The sequence below is a fragment of the Gossypium arboreum genome, chromosome 3, assembly GCF_025698485.1.
Source record: "Gossypium arboreum isolate Shixiya-1 chromosome 3, ASM2569848v2, whole genome shotgun sequence".
Taxonomy (NCBI): Eukaryota; Viridiplantae; Streptophyta; class Magnoliopsida; order Malvales; family Malvaceae; genus Gossypium; species Gossypium arboreum.
Genome location: NC_069072.1, coordinates 65,974,205 through 66,000,036, shown reverse-complemented (window position 1 = coordinate 66,000,036; position 25,832 = coordinate 65,974,205). Strand labels below are relative to the sequence as shown.

Here is a 25,832-nt window from a genome sequence, read left to right as displayed (position 1 = left end):
TGGATAGCTTTAGGGCGCATTTTCAAAAACAACAATTGATTTTAAAATAACACGACAACAAGCAAACCTTCCGCAATGAAAGTATTTTCCAAAATTAATCACTTTTCCTAAAAATGACTTAATCAAATCGGTTTCCTAGAAATATCCATGACGTTAAGGTGTGGCAATGGCAGTATGCATGTCTAGGATTGGATCCGAAGGGAGCTTAGTACTTAAACAGTCTGATGGACTCACCACCTCTTTTCCGGTTTCCTACCTGGTGCACAGCTTCCATTCACTTTAACCTATAATGAAATTATCTTTTAAAACACTAAGTAAGTTTTTCTGGATCAACAATATAAAATGTTTTGAACGCTTCGATGTGGCATGTCGGATCTGGTCATAACGTTTGGGCCGGGTTTGGGGTGCTACAAGTTTTTTGTGAAAGTAGAGAAAAAATGTATTCGCCCAGTATTAGAGTTTGTCTGGGGATACTATCCTCCAAGGATAAGTATTCGCCACAAATCTATGTTGAAGAGTACACCCATATGTACCTGCGTATAGAGTGTCAACTTAGTAAATTGTGTGTATGTTTATATTTATGTTGTATTATCCCTACTCTTGTAATTTGTCTGGGAGGGGTCGAACTCTTTTAATTCTAGAGCTCACTAAGTTCTTCTGAACTTACTCCATTTCTTTCCCTTTTTCCAGGTGGTACTTCGTCGTAAAGCTTGTAGAAGGGACTCAGTCAGAAGGAGCTAACTCTACTGTGAGCTTCGCTGGTGTTTGTTTTGTAACTTGCATATATTTTGAGGAGTGGCGTGTATTGTTGTTTTGTAATCAAGATTTGTACTAAAACGCTTCTTTATAAACCTCTGTTTTAAAAGCATGTTACCCTTGAGGGATTGGATAAGCTTTGATGAAGTTGGTATATGAGGTATTTTCTAAATGTTTCACCAAACTGATTTAAACGAGGTCTATCGCTAGTGTTGCTTTTGGGATTTTATGAAAGAAACTAACTCACCTGGTATTTATGAAAGTCTGTTAGATTAAATTTAAGGCTTCTGCCGAAATTTCATTATTAAAAATGTTTATATTATATATCTTATACCTATTTTGGTTGTTTTAATATTTGAAAATTTTGGGTTAAAGCCCTTGTATCATCCCGAATTAGGGCTTAGTCGAAACAGTGATTTTAGGACCACAAACCCGACACAGTAAAATTTGTTTTTATTATATTTTTATGGTCTACAATTTCACGGGATGATTTCGTGAAAATTTCGTTTGAAAATTTTGACGTTTGGGCACTCAATTTGGTCAAAAGGACTAAATTGTAAAAAGTGAAAAGTTGAGTTCTACATGTTAGAGGTGTCTAATTGTTATGAAATTTTAATTTGGAGGCCCTTAAATGGTAATTAGACCATTGGATAATTTTTTGGACAAAATTGGACATGAAATGGGTGAAATAGAATATTTTTAAGTTAGGGGCATTTTGGTAATCTAGTAATTAAAATGAATTAAAAACAAAATTAAAAGCCAATTTTTGTCCATCTTCTACCCCATGGTCGAAACTTGCATGGAGAAGACATATCTACGATTTTTCAAGCTTCCAAGCTCGATTGTAAGTCCGTTCTAGCCCCGTTTTTAATGATTTTTATGTTTTTGAAATCCTCGTACAAGATCTACTCATTTCTACTCATATTTTGAGCTAGGGTTTGTGTTTAAAAATTTACCCATGGATGGCATGCATGTGTTTTGATTTCCAATGGTAGAAAATGAATGTTAGGTGTGTAATAAACGACTTTTACTGTGACAGCCCAAAATTGACCCTAGTCGGGATGTGGTTTCGGGACCACAAAACCGAGGCATAAAAATAATTTAAAATTTATTTTGATGCCTATGATATGTGTTAATTTGTGTGTGACATTTTTGATGTTTCGATTTAGTGTTATAAATGCGAATTTCACTAGAAAGGACCTAGTAGTGAACTTTGAAAGTATGATGGGGAAATGTGTGATGACTAGTTGCTCATGCATGCAAAAATAAGGGATTTGCATGTCAAATTTCCCCCAACATGAAGTGGCCGCCATGGCAAGAGAGGATGGGCAAAACATGTCATGAAACATGTTTTGTTGGTGCATTAGGGAGAAATAATAAACAAAGGTGTATGGGTAAGAAAAGAATGAAAAAAAATGTGTGTGAGTGTGGTATTCCCCCATTGCCGTGAGTTGTAGAGAAAGAAAGAAAAATTTTGTTCATCCTTTCTTTGAGCCAAAACTAAGGAAGAAGGAGGATTTTGCTTCATGCTTGGTTTGGAAGAGATCTAGAAGGAGATTTGGCTAAGTTTGCATCAAGATTAAGGTATGTATGAGGTTGTGTTAGGAGTTTCATGCATGTTTTGGTTGCTAACTTGATGTGCATGTTAGCCATGGCTCAAATCTTTGTTATGCCATGGAAATGGTATTTGGCCAAAGTTGTTATGGTGATAAAGCCATTGCATGCTAAGTGTGAAGCTTGATGATGATGCATGCAATGATGGATTGTCTACTTTTGAGTAAGATTTTGAGTTTTCTTTTTGTTTAATCATGATTGAAGTTGAAAAGGGGCATGATTGTCATATTCGGCCATGATGCATTCATGAGCATGGTTCATGCTTCTTGCATGTTAGTTAAAATTTGTGTTTTGGATGGCTATGGACACCTTGACATTCGGCCATGCTCATATATGTATATATATGTTTGCACATGATGTTTTGGTTATGAACTAAGTGATGAATATGGTTGTTTAAAGAAGAAGATGTTGAAGAATGATTGTGAAATTGCAAGCACATTCGGCCTAGCACACATATGAGTGCTTGATGCTATATTATAAGTTTTGAGCTACAATATGCAAAGCATTAACTAGTAAAATGCATGCTGTTTTTGTGAGGTATTAAGTGCATAATTGGCCTCAACATGTACATGAATATTCGGCCTTGGGTAGCCTATTGAAGGCCTTAGCTTTTCCTTGATGCTCGAGTATATTGTATTGAATTGCTTGATGTAGTATAAAATGTGCATGACCATTGTGTATTCAAGCTAAAGAGTGGCCATATGACCATTTAAACTCCTTGTCATATTCGGCCATAAGCTAGCACAATGAGGTTTTAATAAATTGAATTTGTTTGAATTAGCTCAAGAGCTAAGAGGGCCACAATTGGACAAGGGGAAGGAAAAAGTGATCGAATAGCCGTAAAAGCCGTTCGACAACATCCGAGGTAAGTCCTCAAGAAGTGACCTTACTTGAATTATGTGGAATGAAATATGGATGTATTGATTATTGATTTATGTGTGTATGAGTATTGAATAATACCCGGGCTAAGTCCCGGGCGATTATGCTAGTGATTATAATTGTGTTTGAGCCTTAATAACGAGAATGAAATATGTATGTCCAATGATTATTGATGTATGTGTGCATGAGAAATTGAATGATATCCGGCTAAGCCCGAAGACAATTATGCTGGAAATTATATCCGGGTTAAGACCGAAGGCAATTGTGCTAGTGGCTACATCCGGCTAAGACCAAGGCATTCGTGCGAGACATTCTATCCGGCTAAGACCAAGGCATTTGTGCACGTGGTTGTAGCCGGTTATATTCAAGAATCTTGGGCTGGAGGTGAGTGTTGGTTGCTGTAATAAATTCAATTAGTACACTCGAGAAGCCCAAAGAATAAGGTACGTTTATATGTGCATTGGAAAGTCGACATGTTTAAGCAACATTCGCTCAATCGACTAATGAATTTCAGTTATTGAATTGATTGATACTTTGTGAAAGTATATAATGATGAAGTGTGAAGTAAGAATGTGTATTAATGAAATGATGCATTTGGCTATGTGAATGTATTGCTGTAATTAGAGTTGATTATATTCCTTGAGACTTACTAAGCATAAAATGCTTACCCGTTGCTTTGGCTCTCTGTTTTATAGATTTCGCCGATAGCAATCGGATTCGGGATCAATAAAGTCAAGTCATCCACACTATCAACGCCTCTATTTTGGTATAAATTTTGTTTGAACTTTGAAATGGCATGTATAGGACTACCCTTGTTGGTTTAAAAATGTGGTGATGTATATGTATACGGCCATGCGAAAATGGCTCGTAAAAGGAAGCATGAACTTAGACTATTTGTGGTTTGTATGTATATATATGGTGTCATGATGTGATTATGGATTGGAAATGGGAGTGTTGGTCACATGATCAGCCATTGGTATGGTTAAAATGATCATATATGAACCTATGTATGGCAAGACTAGTTGGTTCATGGAGACTACAAAATAGGTAAGACCTACCTTAAAACAGATGCTGCCAGCTGCAGTGACGTGAATGTGAAAAATCACCAAAATTTGTAGGAATGGTATTAAATAGTGAATAAGCTATGTAAATGAACCTTGATGAGTCTATTTTCATATGGAAGAAACGAAATGGTCATAGGAGTTACATGTTAAGAGATATCAAAGCTATTGTGAGACAGGGCCAGAACGGTTTCTGGGTCCCCTGTCGCAACTTTAAAAATTTACTATAAATTATCCAGAAAGAATTAGGAGTCATGCCTTATATGTACAGATTCCATTTTGAGTCTAGTTTCATTAGAATCAAACGGCACCAGTATTAAAGCCCTGTACAGAGAGATATTCAAGTTATAACGCGCGAAGGTCAGAGCAGTCGATCCCTGTAACATGGGTGACTTTAACTAATAAACTGTACCAATTGGCCCGACCAAAAATTCTAGAAATAAATCCATGGATGGATATATGAGTCTATATTCAGGGAAAATTTACGAAACCAGTTTCCGAGTTTTGAAACTCGAGATATGATTTTTAAGGCGACGGTGACGCAGTTTTCCAGCCTGACTGGAAATGTCAAATTGGTGGGCAAAACATGTGAACTTGGCTTGTTAACCCCTCGTGTCCGACACCGGCGATGGTCTCGGGTTCAGGGTGTTACATTTACTAAGTGATTTTCGGTGAAATTGTCAAAAAGGACCGCTTTGCAAAAGTTACAAAATTTGTCATAAAAGTGTGATTTAGTGGAAATTAAGGGGTGCTATAGTTATGAAAATGATTCGGCTAGGCTTAAAATGCAAGGAAATTGGATAAAAATCATTTTACGAGCCTTGGGGAAAAAGTGCAAATATGTGAAATTTAGGGGTCAAAATGCAAATTTGTAAAAACATGATTTTTGGACCCATATGAATAATGTGACTAATTATTAAGCTAAATGTGATATTATAGATCAAAGAAAATGAGGTTCGGGCATAGATTGGGAATGAATGAGATTATGGACTAAATCGGAATAAATAGCCGTGCTTGCATTCCAAGTAAGTTCGTATGTCAATAATAATGCAATAATATCATTATTTGTGCTTGAACTTAATTGATGTGTTAACATTATGTGGTGAATATTTATATAGTTGATATGATGATTGTATATTTGACAAATGCCTAAATGTAATTATGTGCAATGCCATGTTTATTTCATGAATATGAGAATGGTGAATCTATAAGTATGAATGATATTATGGTCGTTGTTCACGACATGACAAGCAAGTACGATAAGGATGCTATATGCAAGTGAGGAAAATCCCTTTTGAACCTTAGGAATAGTTTAGGATACAAGTGACATGTTACTAGGAATTTAGAAATTCGAGCTCATTGAGCGGTCCGAGTTCGTGATATATGTGAGAATTCGAACTTATTGAGTGGTCCAAGTTCGTGATCTCTGTGGCATCCGAGCTCGTTGAGAGGTCCAAGTTCATCGCATCCATTTAACATTCGAGCTCGTTGAGAAGTCCGAGTTCATTATGGATGTATACATGTTATGGGGTAGCTTTGGCTACGTATGTATATATGGCACTTAGGTGCAAGTTTCCGCGTATCCAATAGTATTCCTAGTGTTCAATGGGTAATGTAATGAATGTGATGAAAGTCCTGAGGAGGGCATGTTAAAGTGGTATGGTTATATGATACATTACGATGAGTACAGGTACGTATGCTAAACTTATGAATAATGCCTTGGTAAAGATCGATTTAGATGAGCAAGTATATATGTGTATATGATAAGTAAGCCAAAAGGGTTTGAATGATGAATAATCTTTATGGTTATGCTATTATGTCTTTGTGAAATTGAACATGAAATCCATGAAATGGTAAGTTCATGATTAGTTGAAAATGAACTTATGATAGTTACCATTATATTGCACTAAGACAATGTTGGACATTAGCAGTTGTGTGACTTTGAAAACCACAAAAAATTGAGGAAATTGAATTAGAGACGGAGTAAGATATGAGATTAAATCTTATTGAATCTAGTTTTACATAGAAGAAACGGTGTAAGCAAAAGAGTTTCATATTATGAGATATTTGAACTTTTGTGAGACAAAGTCAGAGTGATTTCGGGCTCCCTTGTCTCAAATTTGGAAAATCACTAAAAATTGTAAAAATATTATTAATTGAAACCCGTACTATGAGATAATCGATTTTTAGTAAAGAAAGGTCGAAGCTGTCAAGCAGCAGAATAGGGGTAACTTTAAAGAATAAACTGTACTTATTGGCTAGACCAAAAATTCTGGAAATTTTATGGTAAACATATATATGAGTCTAGTTTCAGGGAAAATTTACGGATCTTAATTTGGAGTTCTGTAGCTCCAGATATAAATAATTTAGTAGATATGACTTGAGAAAATAACATGACCAGAAAATAAGTAAAAGTGTAATTATGATTATATTTCCATGGAATCATGTTGATAATTTGCTTATTATTTTCATATGGACTTACTAAGCTTTAAGCTTACTCCTTCCTTTCCATTTCTTTAGTGTTGACAGGTTAGCTCGGGGTTGGAGATCGTCGGAGGCAACCTCACACTATCAAGCTACCTCCTTTGGAGTATTGATGAATCTTAATGCCTTCAAGTGAGTGGCATGTATAGGAACTTAGTTTTATGATAGATGATGTTATGATTAGCCATATGTATTGGCTTATATTGATTCATTGTATATAGCCATGAGATGTGGCTTATAATGATTGTGGCTTGTAAGCTTAATTATCCATGATAAGTTCTAATGCTTGTGATGCGATGATGTGTTTATACTTGTGGGATATGTATGGTTGGTATTATGACATATATGCATGATGGGTGCTTCTTGACCGATCGAAATAGTCATAGCCACGTGGTAAATGTATAATATGGAAATAAGTTGATAATGTTTGAACATGAATACTTGATCTTGATTGAAGCTACTTGATAAAATGATGGTTATGAAAGTTTGGTAAAAGTGGTCATCAAATGACAAGGTCAATGAATATAGAATTGTTGTAGGCATGATGGAGACACACGGACGTGTCCCTGTGTCCACATGGGCGTGTGAACCTGTTTCAGGAAAATTTTTCTAAGTCTCCTCAAAACTTTCTAAAGTTCTCGATTTAGTCCCGAACCAGCCTGATGTATGTTTTAGGCTTCGAAGGCCTTTATAAGGGACGATATGCATGTGTTTGAAAAGTTTTAATTTTGGACGAAATTTTGTGACTCGATTTTGCATGTTTGTGAATGTTAAGTCTGGTAATGCCTCGAACCCTGTCCCGGCGTCGGATACGGGTAAGAGGTGTTACAGCCCTAGCTTGGTTAAAATACGTCAAAAGAAACATAAGAGTTCAACTGAGTACAAGTCTACTTTTTGTGCAATGCCTCAGCTTGTTGTTGTGAGATGAGGTGTTGCACGGACTTTGATCGGTGTTGACCGGTCAATTTTTGTTTCTTCATTTTTGTTTCTTCTTTAATTTCTAAAATATTTTTTGATCTTTTATATTTTTAAGTTTTTATAATTTTCTAAATTTTATTATTTTTGTAATCTTTTGAAAATTTAATCATTTTATTTTCATTTTTGAATTATATATATTAATTTTTTTATAAGTTTTATATATTTCTTTTTTTCTAAAATTATTTTTGATTTATATATTTTTATTTTTACAAAGTTTAGAATAATTAAAGAAGAAAGCATGTGTTGTTTCATTGGCCTCGTGTCATCCTAATTTGGCAATGCCATTCAATTATTCAAAAGTTAACTGTGCTAATCATAGAGACCAATTTATATAACAGACACCAATTATAGAGATTAATGTGATAAAAAAAGAGTCTAAGAGCCAACTTGAGCAAAGTTGCCAAGTTGAGACCAATCTACACACTAAGCCTTTTGAAAATAGGTAAAGTTTCTAAAAGAAAAAAAAAAAAAAGAAAGATAATACCAACAATCCCTAAATTTTGTTTAAAATTACATTTCAATCACTCAATTTTCAAAAACTACGTAATAGCAACTAACATTATTGAGTTATTACATTTTGGTCACTCATCCGTTAACTCCATAAAAGAATGATGTGGCAGATTAATTTAGAAGGTTAATAACTAATTTGGCCTAAACTATATCTAAACTATAATTTTTTATACTTTTAACATTTTTCTTTAAAAAAAAATCATGTTTGCAACTCCAGGAGGAAATAGTATATTTACCCTCTTTATATATAGGAGTTACTTTAACAATTAACTGAAATAAAATCTTTATAAATCTTTAATAAATTTTATTATTTTAAAAATATTTATAATAATTTTTATATTTTTAAAATTTTTAGAATTATTATTAAAAATGTTAAAAGTATCAAAATAACATTTTAACTATAATTCAAAGGTCAAATTAATTATTAACAATTCAATTAATGTGCCATTATCCTCTTAATAAAAGTTATCAAACAAGTGAAACGTAATTTTAAACAAAATTTAAGGACTATTGGTATATTTAACCTTTTAATTTTCCGAAATATAAATTTGCCCCGATACATAAACAGCCTACCACTAAAAGTCTAAAACCAAGAAATCAATATTGACCCAAAAAGCCCAAAATCAACAACAACAATAACAATCAGAACGAAAAACCCATTTATAAATGTAACTGACAAAACCCTAATGCTCCCCTTCATTTCCCTAGAAAGAAGAAAAAAAAAAAAAAAACAGCAACAGCAGCTGCAGGAAAAGATGGTTTCGGGGTCAGGGATCTGCGCCAAAAGGGTGGTGGTAGATGCAAGGCATCACATGTTGGGAAGGTTAGCGTCGATATTGGCTAAGGAATTGTTGAATGGGCAAAAAGTTGTGGTTGTAAGATGCGAAGAAATTTGCATGTCGGGTGGATTGGTGAGGCAGAAAATGAAGTACATGAGGTTCTTGAGGAAGCGGATGAACACTAAACCTTCTCATGGTCCTATCCATTTTCGTGCTCCTGCTAAGATCCTATGGCGTACCATTCGTGGGTATGTTTCTTTTTTCTCTTTTTTTTTTTATAAAAGCTTTTTTTTATGGGATTTTAAAAATTTTATTTTGTTGTGAAAGGAAAGGAAGTCAAATTTGGGGGGTTTTTGATGCATTGTAATTAGGGGAAAGTTTTATTATGAATATTTAGTTTATACCTCACAATTTGTGTATTTTACTGCATTTTGGCCGTGTTTAAATTATTTTATATTGATAATATTAACTATATGTCAATAAGCCTGTAGTTTAACAAGCTTACCCTCTTCTTATAAAAATAAAAAAATCAAAATATATAGAAGATTTTTACTTGATTATTGTTGTGCCCGTATTATTTGTGTAATGTAATTGGGAAGTTTTATTGTAAGTAATTGGATCGATTAAAATATTTTATATAATTTTGATATATCTATTCATGTAATTATGTGTTTGTTACTTTATTCGTTTTGTATTTGTGTAATAATTATGTAATCGTGTATTATCCAATGTTTTTGGTCTAATTCGGATGATTTTAGCCTCTTTTGAGGCGTTTTTATTGGGAAATAGTCTGTAGTGGAGTTTTAGTTTGTTTATTTTAAGTTGTATAAATTTTATTTCGAATTTCAATTAGTTTGGTTTATTAAATTATACCAATATGTAACTGAATTAATAGAATATCGATTTTCATAATTGATTAATTTCAAAACTGAATCAACTGGACTGCAATGGAAATCAAATTTGTTATGATTGTTTATTGCTGAATTATGCTTTGTGTTGCAGAATGATTCCTCATAAGACTAAGCGCGGAGCAGCATCACTTGCTCGTTTGAAGGCTTACGAAGGGATACCAGCTCCGTATGATAAGATAAAGAGGATGGTTATTCCCGATGCTCTCAAGTGAGTTTTGCAGGGCTGTTTTCTTTCCCGGAATGTAGAATTCGATTCCCCTGCTTCAATGATTAGTTACATTGGATGTTTTTAATTGTTTCATTGGGTTTCAAATTAGGGTTTTGAGGCTTCAGAAAGGACACAAGTATTGTTTGTTGGGCAAGCTCTCGTCAGAGGTCGGATGGAACCACTATGACACTATCAAGGTGAAAACCCATTATCCTACTCGGATATTTTAAATATGGAATTGTTTGTCACATTTCCAATATTTATAGTTTATAACATTATTGAACTTTATGCTTTTATTCTTGTTCCCTCCAGGAGCTTGAAAGGAAGAGGAAGGAAAGAGCTCAAGTGGCATACGAGAGAAGGAAGCAACTCACTAAGCTCAGGGTTAAAGCCGAGAAGGTGGCCGAGGAGAAGCTTGGCACGCAGTTGGAAGTTATTTCTCCGATCAAGTATTGATTCATCTGGGTTTAAGTTTAATGCATCTTTCTGAGTAGCTCGTAATTTTGTTGTTCTAATCTTTTGAAGTAGATGTTAATGCTTACATGCATTTGGAGGAGACTTTTTTTTTCCCCCTTTGAAAAACATGTCCTTTTACTGCAAAAACACCACTCAGATTTTGGTATCTGATTAGAACAGTATTTTCAGACATAAGTTTTGGTTGCTTGAGTTGTCAGTGTTACACTTGTTCTGGATTATATGGTTATCTAAATATATGACTAAAAATTAAGTGTTTAGAAACATATATTCGACGTACGTTTTCGATTTCGGATATAAGTTGCGGTTTATTTCTTCCCTGCAAACGCTAATCAAAAAGAAAGGCATATTCTTTTCTGCTACTAACCTTAATTAATTGGGTAAACTATTAAAATAGTCTTAGATTACATTTAATTATTTGTTTGAAATTTTATTGTTTAAGTCATTTATATTATCTTGAGCTGTTAACTGTTATTAGTGGTGTAACAGTAAGATAATGTAACATGTTAAATCATTATTTCAAATGAAATTTTAAGTTAAATTATACAATTGATATCTATATTTTTACATTTTGAGTAATTAATTTTTTTTATGTTTTTATAACTTTCTTTGTTTTTATTTTTATTTTCATTCTCTTCTGCATATGCTTTCCTCTCTTCTCCATTTCTCTTAACATAGTTTTTTTTTTTTTTTTTATGTTTTTCATTTGTTAAAATTAGGCCATTTTACCTAAAAAGGCCTTTTTCTAAATTTAATTACGAAAATGGGCTTTTTTTGGGTTATTTACTAGATTAGGTTATTTTTCACGAAAACGCGTTTACGTTAGTGCATTTTCAGAGGACGTGTTAGCAAAACACTTCCTTGATTGAGCGTTTTGTCCACGTCAGCATAAAACGCTTCTTTGAGGGCGTGCTTTGCTGACGTGGACAAAAACGCTTCTCAATGAGGTGTTTTGCCTGTGTTTTTTAGGGTTAGGGTTTTTTAGGGTTTAATTGATTTAGGGTTAGGGTTTTTAGGATTTAAGGTTAGGGTTTTTTAGGGTTTAAAATTTAAAGGTTTTAGGAAAAAAATTAATTGAATTGGGGTTTAAATTAACTATTAATTTTAAATACTAAATACTAAATTAGAGTTTAGGGTATTAGGGTTAATTGATTAAATTTAGGGTTAATTGATACATAATCGTTTAAACATACTATTTTAATATTTTATTTCTTATAATATTTTAGTAAAACACCCTTAAATAACTCTTAACGTGTAAACAACAACTTGGTAATTCGATTACTTCAGTGTTTAGGTTTTTTTCCCTTATCAATGGCTTAAATCATTTTATTCTTGATCCACCAGCTAAGTTTCTTTTATCTTGTAACAAGCTCATTTCTGATTTTTTTTAATTATTAATTTCCAATATATATACACGAAAAAGAAATTCTCAAAGATAACATGATTGTAGCATATATACATATTGGCGCTATGTTAAGTTTAGGGTTTCGAGAAAAAATTAATTGAATTAGGGTTTAGGATTTTAGGTTAATTCATTAAATTAACTATTAATTTTAAATACTAAATACTAAATTAAAGTTTAGGGTATTAGGGTTAATTGATTAAATTAGGGTTTAGTTTTTTAAATAAATTTGTGTTTAGGGTATTAGAAAAATATAATCTTAAATACTAAATACTGAAACTACTATTTTGTTATGAGTATATATATTTTATTTAATACTTATTTGTGCTTCCGATCATTGGTCTAATAGAAGCCATATATCTTCGAGAGAGGTAGGTATTCCAACATAACTCGCGGAATGGTTTTACCTAATTAAATAAATTTTTAGCAAACAATTATATTCTAAATTTACATAATAATTGTAAAATCTAATATAAAATTTACCTCGTTAAGAGTGAAAATGTATATGGGCGGTTCACTCGAGGACGTAAAAATGGAAAGCGAAACCGTGCCCATGATTGCAGTAGTGATAGGCAACCTCCTATTTTGGCTTTGTTCGATCGCGTCGCTTCGTACATTTCCTTGTACAATGTTGCCAACACAGCAGACCCCCAACTCAATTCGCTGGCTGCTCTAAAACCTACGAGTTTCAACAGCCATATAAGATGTATGAGGTTTCGTGACAAGCCCGACATCAGATAACCTCCAATCATCTCAAGAATGTATGCCCGAGTATATTGTATTCTTTCGAGTTCAGTCGAATCATTATCCGGCTCCGGGAATGTATCTTATAACCAGCCTATCTCGATCCGACCTCCGTTAATATTATCCAGTATAGCACCCAAAAGCTCGTAGCATACGGCTCCCTAATTAGTAGATGATGCGGACCTGGTGACTGCCTACCCATCCACCGGCAATCCCAATTGCAAATGCACGTATTCTAGAGTGATAGTATACTCTCCGCATGGAAGATGAAAAGTGTGCGTCTCGGGTCTCCACCTCTCTATCAACGCACTGATTAGTTTCGAGTCCAACTTGCACCCCCGGCCTATTGTGGCCAAGTGCCAAAATCCCGCTTCCCGCAAGTAATTCTCGATCAATGGCGATGGATGACCAAACATATTACAGATGTAGCATTGCAACACCGATCTCTGAGACTATTATAAAAATTATAAAACAAAAATTAATTAAAATTGCATAAATTAATTAATGCAAACATCATAAATGAAAAAAAAATCAAGCAATATTGAAATTTTAATTATAATTTCATAAATGAATAAAATATCAAATAGTATTGCAAATTTAATTAAATTTACATAAATTAAAAAATATCGAATAGTATTGAAAATTTAAAATTATCACTTACCATTGTCATTTGATCAACGGAGATGTGCTTATTATCGAGACGGATTAATTCTCCGGCCATTGCTAACACGATCAGATTTTTATAATTTAAAAAAATTAAATTCAAAAAAATTTTAAACAAAGAAATTTGATAGAATTTTGAAGAATTTTGATAGAATTTTGAGAAAATTTCAATGAAATTTGATAGATTTTTGAAAAGAATATTGAAAGAATGTTGAGAATTATGAGAGAATTGTATGAAAAATAAATGAAGCGAAAGGAATTTTGAGAAAATTATAGAAATTGTGAGAGATTTATGTGAAAATGATTTGGTGGACTTTTTATAGTTTTTTTTTGGACCATTGGAAGCAAGCGGTCAAATTTTTGACCCTTACATAGGCAAAACGCTTCTCTGGAGGAGCGTTTTGCTGACGTGGACACTAAAGCGCACTGACGTCAGAGCGTTTTTAGGAAAAATGGCTTAATCCGGTAAATAACTCAATAAACAGCCCAATTCTGTTATTAATGTTTAAAAACGGGCTTTTTGGGTAAAATGACCTTAAAAATAGTCCACATAGTTTTATTTTTTGAATAATTTAAATTTTTTTATTTATATGATATCTATATAAACACTTGATGATAGCGAGTTTTAACATCATTTTCTTCTTCATTATTGTTTTTCCATCGATACAAATGTCCACCCTCATTGTAAGACTGTTACGAAAGCACCCATTACAACCATTTGCCAACTTTAAAATAAAAATAAATTGACTAAGAGAGATCGTTCTGCATAAATTAAAAATAGAAAACATAAAAAGCAAACCATACTGCAATAATGAAACTAATAGAAACAACAGCGAAAAACGAAAAAAGGATGGATTGAAAAGAAATGTGAATGATGTTAAAATTCATTGTCATTAAGTGTTTATATAGATATCATATAAATCAAAAGAAAATTAAAATTTTCAAAAATAAAAGTACTAATGACTAGTTTTAGCAAATGGAAAACATAGAAAAATTATGTTAAGAGAAATAGAGAAGAGAGGAAAACAAAATGAGAGAGAACCATAAGAGAATGAAAAATAAGAAAGAAAAAAGAACACTAAAAGAACTTAAAAAAAATTAAATTAAAATGCTCAACAAAAAAAAAAAAATAGGGCCAATTGTATAATTTGACCTAAAATTTTTGTTTGAAATGATAATACGATAACGTGACTAAAACATAAAATTTCAAATATAAATAATTAAAATGTAACTTAAGATAAATAGAAATGATTATTTTTAGTAGATTACCTAATTAATTTGATATTTTAGATTTTCAGGTTTGGGTGATTCGATTTTAATCATTGCGTTTCAGTTTAAGACTTAATTAAATTTAAACAAATTTTTCGGAATGAATCAGATATAATTAGAGATGGGTACTGATGGATCCGTTGCTCAAGACAACAAATTTGTAGCATATTGTTAAGATGTTTAATTTGCTTTAGAATATGATGCTTGTGATTGACTTCAATTTACAACTGATTAAATTTATTAAAATAATCAAAATAAAAATTATTATAAGAGTGATTATTTTGTGTGAGTAAAATTTAATTCGATTTGAAAAATTCGATAAAAATGTAAATTTTGAATTAAATAGTCTGAGTTATTCAGATAAACTCGAATAAAAAATTAAAATTTTGATTTAACTCAATTTAAATTACACAATTCTAGTTATTCGAAAATCTAAATAAGAAAAGACAAAACTACATCATTTTAATAAATGATTACTTTTTCTAAAGTTAAAATAAAAACCATTAAGCGTTGTTTTGATAAATATTTATCTATTAAGTTAAAAGGCAAATTTATTATATTATTTATATAGTTAAATAATATTATACTTAGTCTACTAGTTAAAATAATCAGTCCCTATAAACGTAAAATTTAGTATAAATAATAATATTCGTTAACTCGACTCGACTCAAAAGTTTTTGACTTGATTCGATTCGATTCGAAAAAATTTCAAATTGAGTTTGATTGCTAAAATAGGATTCATCAATTCGATTAACTCAAAATTTTTTTATTCGATTCGACTCCACTCAATTGAATACTCACCCCTAGAGGCTATGTATATCATTAAAATTATGTGCTTCATCTATTTTAGTATATATTATCTTTTTTGAAAGGAGTTCATTAACCATTGAAAATTATAGACAATTCCTTTACTTGTTAGGATTAGAATATGACCGGAAAGGGGATGAGAGTCACTAACGAGTAACGAGCTGTAAGAAAAAAAATCTTAAATGGTAAATGCATCTTTTAATAAATTTTTTGTCAATTATGTCATTGGTGATTTCAAATTGAATAAAATGAAGTTTAGGATTCGATTTTTGTGTTTATAAACTTCTCTCCTTCCCATCATATAATGTAATTATTTAATAAATTATTTTAATTCTCTTTAATAAATTATATATTTATAAAAATAAAAATATTCAAACCATTAAAATGTAAAAAAAAAAAACATTATGTTTCATAAGCTGAAGGTCCAATTACACCACATAAATATGGTTTTCAACTATCTAACAATACATTTCTTTATATTTCATTTTATGGTCCGTTTATTTATATATAAAAGATTTTACAAAAAATATTTTCTGCATTTTCCTGTTTTGTTTTACAGAAAATAGTTTGATCAACGGAAAATGACTTACATGTCAAGGTAAAAAAAGCTCTTTTTCTTGTGAAATGACTTATCCGTTTGAAAAGCATAAGTCATTTTCTGAAAAAGAGTTCATCTATAGATAATTTTAGTTTTATATAAAAATTAACTTAAATCAAGCTTAATATTATTATATTGATAATAAATTTTATTTTTAATTTTTAATTTTTAAAAATATTAAAAATATTATATTTTTAACTTGTGGCTCAGGTAGAACCCTTTATAAACCCCTTAAGGTATTATACCTCAAAAACCTTGAGTGAACTCTTTAATATAAAGAGAAGTGTGTAAACAATTAAGACCTCTAAAAGATGTGTGTTTACAAGTGATATCTCTCTCAAAGAATGAAAATGACAATGATAAAATATATTACAATAAGTACTTAAAAGAGACAATGTATAAGAGAATATGAGAAAAAAAAAGATTTAAAGTGAATTGTCTTGCTTTCGATGCTTGGATATGTCTCACTACTTTCTTCAATTGTTCTTGACTTTTATTTATACCCTCTAATTGATTTGGATGCCTTTGAACCATTAGAGAGAGTTTGGAGTCGTTGGAAGCATTAGTTTTGAGCATTAAAAGTAGGGGTGAGAAAACTCGATTCGACTCGAAAAAATTAAAAAAAAAATTCGAATTTCGAGTTAAACAAATCAAGTTATTCAAGTTAATCGAGTTATTCGAGTCAACTCGAATTTTATTTTTCGAATTTCAAGTTCGAATTGAGTTGAATTTTCGAATTCAAATAGCTCGAATAATTCGAATAATTCAAATATTAAACTATAATATTTTACATTTTTGCCCCAAACTCTCAAACCTTTTTACTTTCCTTCAAAACTTTTACCCCTTCTCACTTTCCCCCTAAAACTTTTACTCCCTTTCCATCACAAACCCCCAATCTACACAAAATCCATTTCCCACCAAAATTTTACTCTCCCATTTATTTTTTCTCAAAATTTTACTTTTAAAAACCCTTAAAACTTTTTATTTTCTCCAAAATTTTTACTCTCTCCCTCTTTCCCTCTAAAATTTTTACTTCCTTCACATCTCACCTCCTATCTACCCCAAACTAATCCCCCCCCAATTTTTTTTTAATATTTTCCATCCAAAATTTTACTCCCCTATTTACTTTCCCTCAAACTTTTATTGCCCAAAACTTTTTATTTTTCCCCTCAACTTTTACTTCTCACCATTTACTCTCACATAAAAATTTAAAATTATCCAAAAAATCACTAAACATAAATAGTAATAATTTTATTTATATATACTATTTATATTATTAAATTAAATTTCACATTTTATATTATTTATATTATTAAATTGTTAAATCATATTGAATATTTATATTAAAACTGAATTATTAATTATGCCATTAAATATTCATGTTAAAATTTTATATTGGTATCAATTTCACATTTTATCTTTGAAATAACTTTTATTAAAAATCACAATTTTACATTTAATATATTTTTAATTTCAAAATACATAGTGACAATAATCAAGATAATTGAAACAACTAAGTAAGCAAAGAAGCTAACCTGTATATAAAAAATTTAATAAATAAATTATGAGGTGATGAAAGTTAATAAAAATGTTGGTTAAGGTGGACAAATTTTATTACGATGGGTGACAGTAGTTATAAGGACCCAAAATTACTTTTTAAAATTTAACTCGAACAAATATATTCGATTCGATTCGATTCGAATTTCATCTCACTCAACTCGATTCGAGAAAATTTCAAATCAAATTAAGATGATAAAATATGATTTGTCAACTCGATTAACTCGAAATTTTTTCATTCGATTCGGTTCGATTTGATCGAACGCTCACCTCTAATTAAAAGTAGCCTGCAACCTCATTTTCTAATAGATAACTCATAGTACCAATACATTGCTTTTAGAATATAGTCATTGGAGAGTAAGATGTATCGAAACCTTAGAGAATGTTTTGATACCCTAAGGACATGTACTGGAGGTGCATTTCTAGATTCCAAGTGTTAGTGACTTGAGATGTTTACTCAACATGTACGAAAACACGTGGACATGTTCCGACACAATGCTCCCTTGTTTTGCAATTTTGCTTACTGACTTACAATATACTGATACAACAAGTACATGTATCGATACAAAGCTCCAGAAAACATTTTTAATGATTTGTAAATACCAAAAACATTTATGAATTGCATAAGACCTTTAGGAAATTTTTTAATTTTGAATTTGTAGCAATTGAAAATAAATTTAGAGTGATTGCAACAATAATTGCTAATTTGATTAAGGGATTTTTGAAATTTATTTTATTATATAAAACATTTGAAAATGAAAGTTAACAGAGTATGTGCTTCTTTTTAGGATAGTTGAAACTTCAAATACACCAAGTAGGTTAATATTATAAATTTAGAGCAAATTTTGAAAATCTATATTTAAAGCTCTATGAACAACATAACAAATAGAAAAATAGAGAATGAGAAGTTACCCGAGGAATGTGTTAGGCTAAAAAATACCAAGAGGGACGAATTGGTATTTTTAAAATTTGTACAAACTTTTTTAAATAATAAGGAAATAAATTAAAATATATAGATTCTATAGGAAATAGGATCAATTTTCCTAAATCATCAATAAAGGTTTTCCTAAATCATTATATTTGAACTTTTATCTTTCAAGAAAAATATATAACCTTTAGCATTCTTATCTTTTTCAAAAGGTTAAAATAGAATTTCCCCCCTATGTTTTATGGATAAACTAGTGTCACGGACTTAGGATTCTTGCCTCACAATCCGTGCGGCCTTAGGCAGTTTCTTACTCCAAAAACGCCTAAGTCAGCCTAACTTCTACAAAAGAAGGATTCAACAGAATTCTTCCCAAAACACCACTTAAGCGAAAGCACCTTAAAGCCTAACAAGATGAAAGAAGAACGAGACAAGAACAAGCCAAAGAAAATAAGAACACAAGAGAGAGAGATTTGAGTGAATGCTCTCAAGAATTCTTATTGCTCAAAACTCAAGTGATTTACAATGAGGGAAGAGGTCTCTTATTTATAGTTGAGCCTCTCCAAATCCAACGGTACAAAATTAAGTACATCAATGGCTAAGATTAAAAGGCACCTACCACCAAATATAAAATCATATCTTCTAAGATTACATATCTTATCTAAGATATGTAATCTTATAAAATAATATCTTGTAAGATCATGTTTCCATATTTGTCTAACTTGTAGATGGGCCTTCAATCTCTTCAAGCAATGGGCCGGTCCGATTGGGCCAAATAACCTCCTTCCTTCTTGATAGTTCACACAGATGTGTCATGGTTGCGGGCTCCCATGCGCAACCCATGACACTAGAACCCTCTAGCTTTTAGAAGGCTCAACTAGCAACCTTTCTAATCCCCTAAAGATTTTATACCTAAAAAACCTTAAATAAACTTTTTACAACAAAGAGTAGATGGGAAAATTAATAATGAACCTCTAGTAGGTGTGTGTTTGCAAATTAAAGCTCTAAAAATAAAATATGAGAGTAAGAAAAGATATTACAAAAAGCTCTCAATGAATATGTACAAGAGAAATGAAGAAAATAAAGAAATGAAAGATTTTATCTTGAACTTTTTGTTTGGATATTGCTTTCTTGAGTCTTGAAGTGTCTTTGATTTGTATTTATACCCATGAATAAGTTTGTGAACATTTATGGTTGTTGGGAATGATTTGGAGCCATTGCAAGCATTAATTTTGGGTTGAAAAAATGTCCCTACAACCTAGGTCTTGAGACATGGTTGAAAAATAGCTATTGGCAAGCTCTGTCTTGAGACATACAAACTAATGTATCCAGACATACATGCCAATGTCTCTAGACCTACTATTCCTAAAGCAATGTTTTGTATTTGAACTTTCATGTCTCAAAACATATATTCTTATGTCTTCAGACTTGACTACCAAAGTTTCTTAAAAACATTTTAAATACCTTAGAACACTTTGGTATTGACTCAAAAACACTTGATAAGGATGAAATATATTTAAAACATGTTTAAGTATTTCGTAAGTCTTTGAAAGTGCTTTGAAAATGCTTAATAAAATTTTCAATCATATTTTCACTAAATGGCTTAAGAAATATAATATATAAAATTTATTTTCAATGTTGTTTATCAAAATTTTGAGACATCAAAGCTAACAATCTCCCCCTTTTTTATATAAAAAAATTTAAAAGAAATTTTCATTTGAGAACCCCTTAAATTTTAGACATTTTCCAAAAGTAACTCCTCCTTAATAAAATGCTCCTTAAAAATTTTTAAGCATAAAATCTTAAACAAGAACATTGAATTTCAACAAGACATGTGACAAATAAGCATGCATGAAAACAAGTGATATGTCCAACACATTATAAATTTCATGTATTTAAATAATGTGTCAAGAGGCCTATATACATGAATATTAATTCACTTGCATAAGCATATAGAAGATAAACATATATAAAACCTATGCATACAAAAATTTCATCTTTTTCTACCTTTTTTTATATCAAAAAGCAATTGAAGCATTTGAAGAATGATACCGATTTTAAAGACATTTTGAAAATTTAAGCTCAGGGAGAATAAATATTAATGCAATAATGCAATGAGTCATAATTGATTCATGTTAAGAATATTCAATTTCGTTTTCATAAGTAAACAATGAACTTTAACAAAAAATAATATGGCGAAGAAACATACTTGAAATCCATTTGAAAAGAACACTTTATGTGAAAATCTAAAGATAATACAAATAAGTTTTAACTACATAAAACTTCAATCAAGTTCATGTTCAATGAAAGATAACAATTGATACTTAAACAAAGTTACCAATCGTTAACAAGAAATGTGAACAAGGAATGGATTAAGAATCAAAGAATTACATGCTACGGATAATTCAATAAAGTTACAAGCTATTCCTATTTCTAGTACTCCTCCTTACAAGATGCATATATTAATGGTTTTCTCCCCTTTTAATAGATACTAAATTTTATTAAACAAAATAAGACTTGAAAAAGCATAATGGTACAAAAAAATATGGATATCAAAAGCTCGTCAAATCTACAATGATACCAATTATGAAGAGCATAAGAAGAAAAAATTCATAGAAGTCATATATTATTAAATGAAGGAGAAATTCATACAATGCATAGATTATTGAATGAAAAAAGCGTATAGAAAAACATAAGCATTTCATTGTTAGATCGTGGTTTTATTCGACTGAGCGTGTCACATTGGGGTGTTCTAGTGTTATTTGTGGAAAAGGAAGATGGTTCGATGAGATTGTGTATAAATTATTGACAGTTGATCAGAGTTACGATAAAAAATAAATATTCGTTGCCTTGTATTGATGATTTGTTTAATTAGCTGAAAGGAGCTACGATATTTTCTAAAATTGATCTCTGGTCTGGTTATTATTAGTTGCAAGTTAAAGAACTTGATGTGACAAAAATTGAATTTAGAACTCATTACGATCATTTTGAGTTTCTTGTAATGTTGTTTGGTCAAACCAATGCCCCTACCGCATTTATAGATTTGATAAATCGGATATTTCAGTAGTATTTAGATAGATTTGTCAGTTTTTTATCGATGATATTATGATATATGCAAAGAATAAGTCCGATCATAACCAAAAATTGAGCACTGTGCTACTGACTTTGAACAAGAAACAATTATACGCGAAGTTTAGTAAATGCGAGTTCTGGCTCGAAGAGGTCAGATTTTGGGGCATGTGATTTTTAAAGATGGTATCCGAGTTGATTTTCGAAGATGGTATCCGAGTAGATTTTGGTAAAATATATGTGATCGTGAATTGGAAAGCTCCGAGAAATGTTTTTAAGGTACGTAGATTTTTAGGTTTAGCTGGGTATTATCAATGTTTTGTTAAGAATTTCTCAATAATAGCATCGCTAATGACAAAGCTATTGCAGAAAGATTTTAGTTTCATTTGGTTTGAAAAATGTTAGTAGAGTTTTGAACAATTGAAAGCCGTGTTGGCTGAAGCTCCAGTTTTGATTTAGCTTAAATCCGAGAAAGAATTTACTATTTATAGTGATGCCTCGCTTAGCGGTCCGGGCTGGGTTCTGATGTAGGAAGGAAAAGTTATAGCTTATGCCTAGTGACAGTTGAAACCTTATGAGAAAAACTATCCAATGTATTATTTGGAGTTAGCAGTAGTTTTTTTTCTCTAAAAATATGGCAACACTATCTGTTTAGTTAAAAAGTCATGTTTTTACTAATAATAAAAGCTTAAAGTACTTGATGACTCAGAAAGACTTGAATTCCTGACAACGTAAGTGGCTCAAGCTATTAAAAAATTTATGATATGGTAATTGATTACCATTTTAGAAAAGATAGCGTGGTAGATGACGCTTTAAGTCAGAAGTCTCTATTTACTTTAAGGTCTATTGCAAATTTGAATTTAGAACATGATGGTTCTATTCTGGCAGAGTTGAGATTTAAACCAATATTATCTATAACGCGTCAGAATTGGGGTTAGAATTAATTAGGTTATTTAGTTGGGTCAGTGGTTCGATGGGACTATTAAGTTGGTTTTTATGTTTTAGGAGCAGAATAAGCCTACTGATTTAGTGGCTAGATCTTTGGGGTAGCTTACCTTTGTCTTAGGTTCGAGTCCATGTGTGTGCAATGTGGGAAATGTTTTTGTTTTTTGTTTCAATTCTGAAAATTCTGATAGGTTAATTTTTTATTAAAAATCTTTTCAATTTATTTAATTTATTTTAAAATTTTTTAGAAAAATTAGAAAATTCCCAAAATCCTTCACACGTTCCTTTATTTCCTCTCACATTAGTTTTTAGCTTTTTTCCAATTGGATATTTTGCCTTTTGACTTCAAAATTCCTCTATTCCAACATTTTTCTTTTCCATTCTCTTTTGTTCTTTAAGTTTTTCTTTCTTTTTTTTTTTCAACAACGTTGTCTAATTCTGTTTTAAAGAGGTTCATTTTTTTTCACATCTGCATTCAATTTAGATTCATATAAAAAGAATGATTTGTGTGATCTTGTAACCGAGTTTCAATTTGGTTCAACGGTGGAAATTGATCATTCGTTGGTGCTTGTGAACACGTAATAAGGTGTGATTTCCTAAACATTTGTATTTTGGAGTGATTTTTCTGTGAATTTTTGTGGCTGTGCATCAGGTTTGGGAGTGGTTTTGAGCTACATGGGCAGTTCACATGGCCATGCGCCATTTGAAAATTAGGTAAGTTTTACGACACACGGTCCGGGGTGGGTCACAGGGGCTGGTTACACCACCATGTGATCCCTGTTGGGGAAAATTAGTCGTCACATACGAGCATGTCATTTAGTCATACGACCATGTATGCCAACCACACGACCATGTCTTTCCTACTTTTATGCTTTAATTTGGTCACACGGGTCAGTGAGTTACATGGTCTAGCCATATGGTAGTGTACCTCAGTCATACAGGCGTGTGTCTCAGTCACACAGGTGTGTGTCTCAGTCACATGATATTGTATCTTAATTACACGCGTATTCCTTTGTCACATAGCTATATACCCCTGTCACACAGTTTGGATCAGTCCACACGGCTTGGCCACACGGTCGTGTAGCCCTGTTTTGTAGTTTTTATTCTTAATTCGTAAACTGACTTGTTTTAGTTATTGTGTAATCCGACACTCTTTTAAGCCTCTGTAATTGTGTTTGGGAGTCCAGTACAACTTGGATTTATGTATGTATGTGTACTTTTAGGATTAAATTTAGTTGTCTGTAGAAGTGTTGATGTGATGTGATGAATGAATTTGAGTTTATTGTTGTTATCGTTATTTAGTAATTGAATACAAATATAAATGATTCTGAATCTGTTCAACCGAATATGCGTACTCCTAGTTCTATATGTCGGTTAGCATATTGTGTGCATTTTTTCATTTGCATAAAAATTTGGGGTTTTGATTGTGAAGAGAAGAAAGTCTGTTTTGAACAATCATGTAACAACTCGTTTTTAGTAAAATCAAAATAGTGATTTTGGGACCACAAATATGATGAGTAAATTATTATTTTTTTTATTATTTTAATGTCTATGAAATGTTAGTAAGGTTGTATAAAAATTTTGGTAAGAAATTTTGACGTTTGCATGTTTAATTATGTAAAAAGGACTAAATCATAAAAAGTGAAAATGTAGAGTTCTATTAGTTAAAGGGGTCTAATAGCTATGAAATTCTAAAGTGAGAGGACATAGATGGTAAGTATACCATTTGAGTGGTTAGTGGATATTCACAGATTGGTTTTGTTGAAATTATTAATGTTTTTAAAGGTTATTTTGGTAATTAGGTAAATAAAGGTTAAATTTAATAAAACCAAAAATTCATTCATCTTTATCAAGCCATCCTCCATCGATATTAAAAGAGAAAAACCATGGTAGCTTTCTAGGGTATTCGGTCAACTAATTTTGTTTGCATGGTATGTGTTTCAATTCCGCTTTTAATGATGTTTATGTTTTCGGGATCGTTGTAGCCTAATCTAGCTAGCCCGGGGATCAATTTGTAAAAATGTTAAAGATTTATGGTTGTTATAGGAATGCTCTTGTGTGATTCTTGATATTTAATGGTAGATTATGAGTCCTTATTGATAAATAAACAAGTTTTGTAAAGTGATTTTTGGTGAAAATGACATTTAGGGGCTTATTTGTAAAATTACTAAAAGTTCTAGTTAAATTCATGAAATGATGGTTTGTATGGATTGATATATGTCCCTAGTGAATTTGGCTAGCATGAGATGGGGATTAAAATGCTTAGATTTCAATTTTTGAACTTAAAGATTAAATTGTAAAAAGTTAAAAATGTTAGGGGCAAAATTATAATTTTGGAAGAATATGAAATATGGACTGAATTGAATAATAGATGTATTAAATGGATTGAATTTGTATATTTAGATCAAGATAGACCACAAATGGACTTAGATCGGGGAAAAGCTAAAGCCTCGGATTAATCGACTTTGTTCTTACGCTCAAATCGTCGAGGTAAGTTCGTAGTGTTTTAATACGAAACAAATTTCTGTTTGTTTAGTTGTACTATGATTCTTTAATTATTATGTTTTTAGAAGAATAATGATGAGTTGCATATACGTGCCCCTGTTTGTACTTCGTTACCCCTGAATTGCACATACTTGCCTCTGTTTAGACTTTAGTAATCCTGAATCGAATAACATGTGAATTGTATTCAATTTATTATTAGATTAAATTATATGATATGTTCTTACTAGGATTTATAAGCTTGTTTTTTTCTTATAGATTGTTTTGTAGATCGTTGTTACTAACACTTTGGACAGATCAAACATTCAACTTACACTATCCATCGACTTTGGTAGTTTTTGTATCTCCTAGGGTAGTGGCATGTATAAACTTACATAGTTGAAATTGAGGTTGGAATGTATTTAGGATGTTATAAAATGGTGTTTAATGAATTTGTACATAATAACCAAATGTGTTTGTGTTTTGATGTCATGTATGCATAATAAGTTATTTTGGCATGTATAAGTTGTTTTGGTACCATTTGATGTTGGTTAGTTTGTGTCATTTTGGTACTTATGATGCATGAAAGATATGGATCAAATGGTAAGTTATGTTGAAGTGTTAATGATCATATTTAAGGTATGTTTTGGTAAAAGTTGAGTTATGTTTGATAATAGAAATGTGATCAACATATACATGTTTTGGTAAGTTTGCATGT

The 25,832-nt window shown here is 31.3% G+C and overlaps 1 protein-coding gene across 1 annotated transcript; it reads left to right on the top strand.

Moving 5' to 3' along the window:
* The first annotated feature begins 8,883 nt into the window (after positions 1-8,883).
* LOC108461796 (60S ribosomal protein L13a-4-like) lies at positions 8,884-10,918 on the top strand. The gene is made up of 4 exons (XM_017761734.2): positions 8,884-9,309; positions 10,064-10,180; positions 10,290-10,377; positions 10,493-10,918. The coding sequence occupies exons 1-4, from the start codon at positions 8,969-8,971 to the stop codon at positions 10,634-10,636; spliced, it is 690 nt and encodes a 229-aa protein (XP_017617223.2). The 5' UTR covers positions 8,884-8,968; the 3' UTR covers positions 10,637-10,918.
* The last annotated feature ends 14,914 nt before the right edge of the window (positions 10,919-25,832 follow it).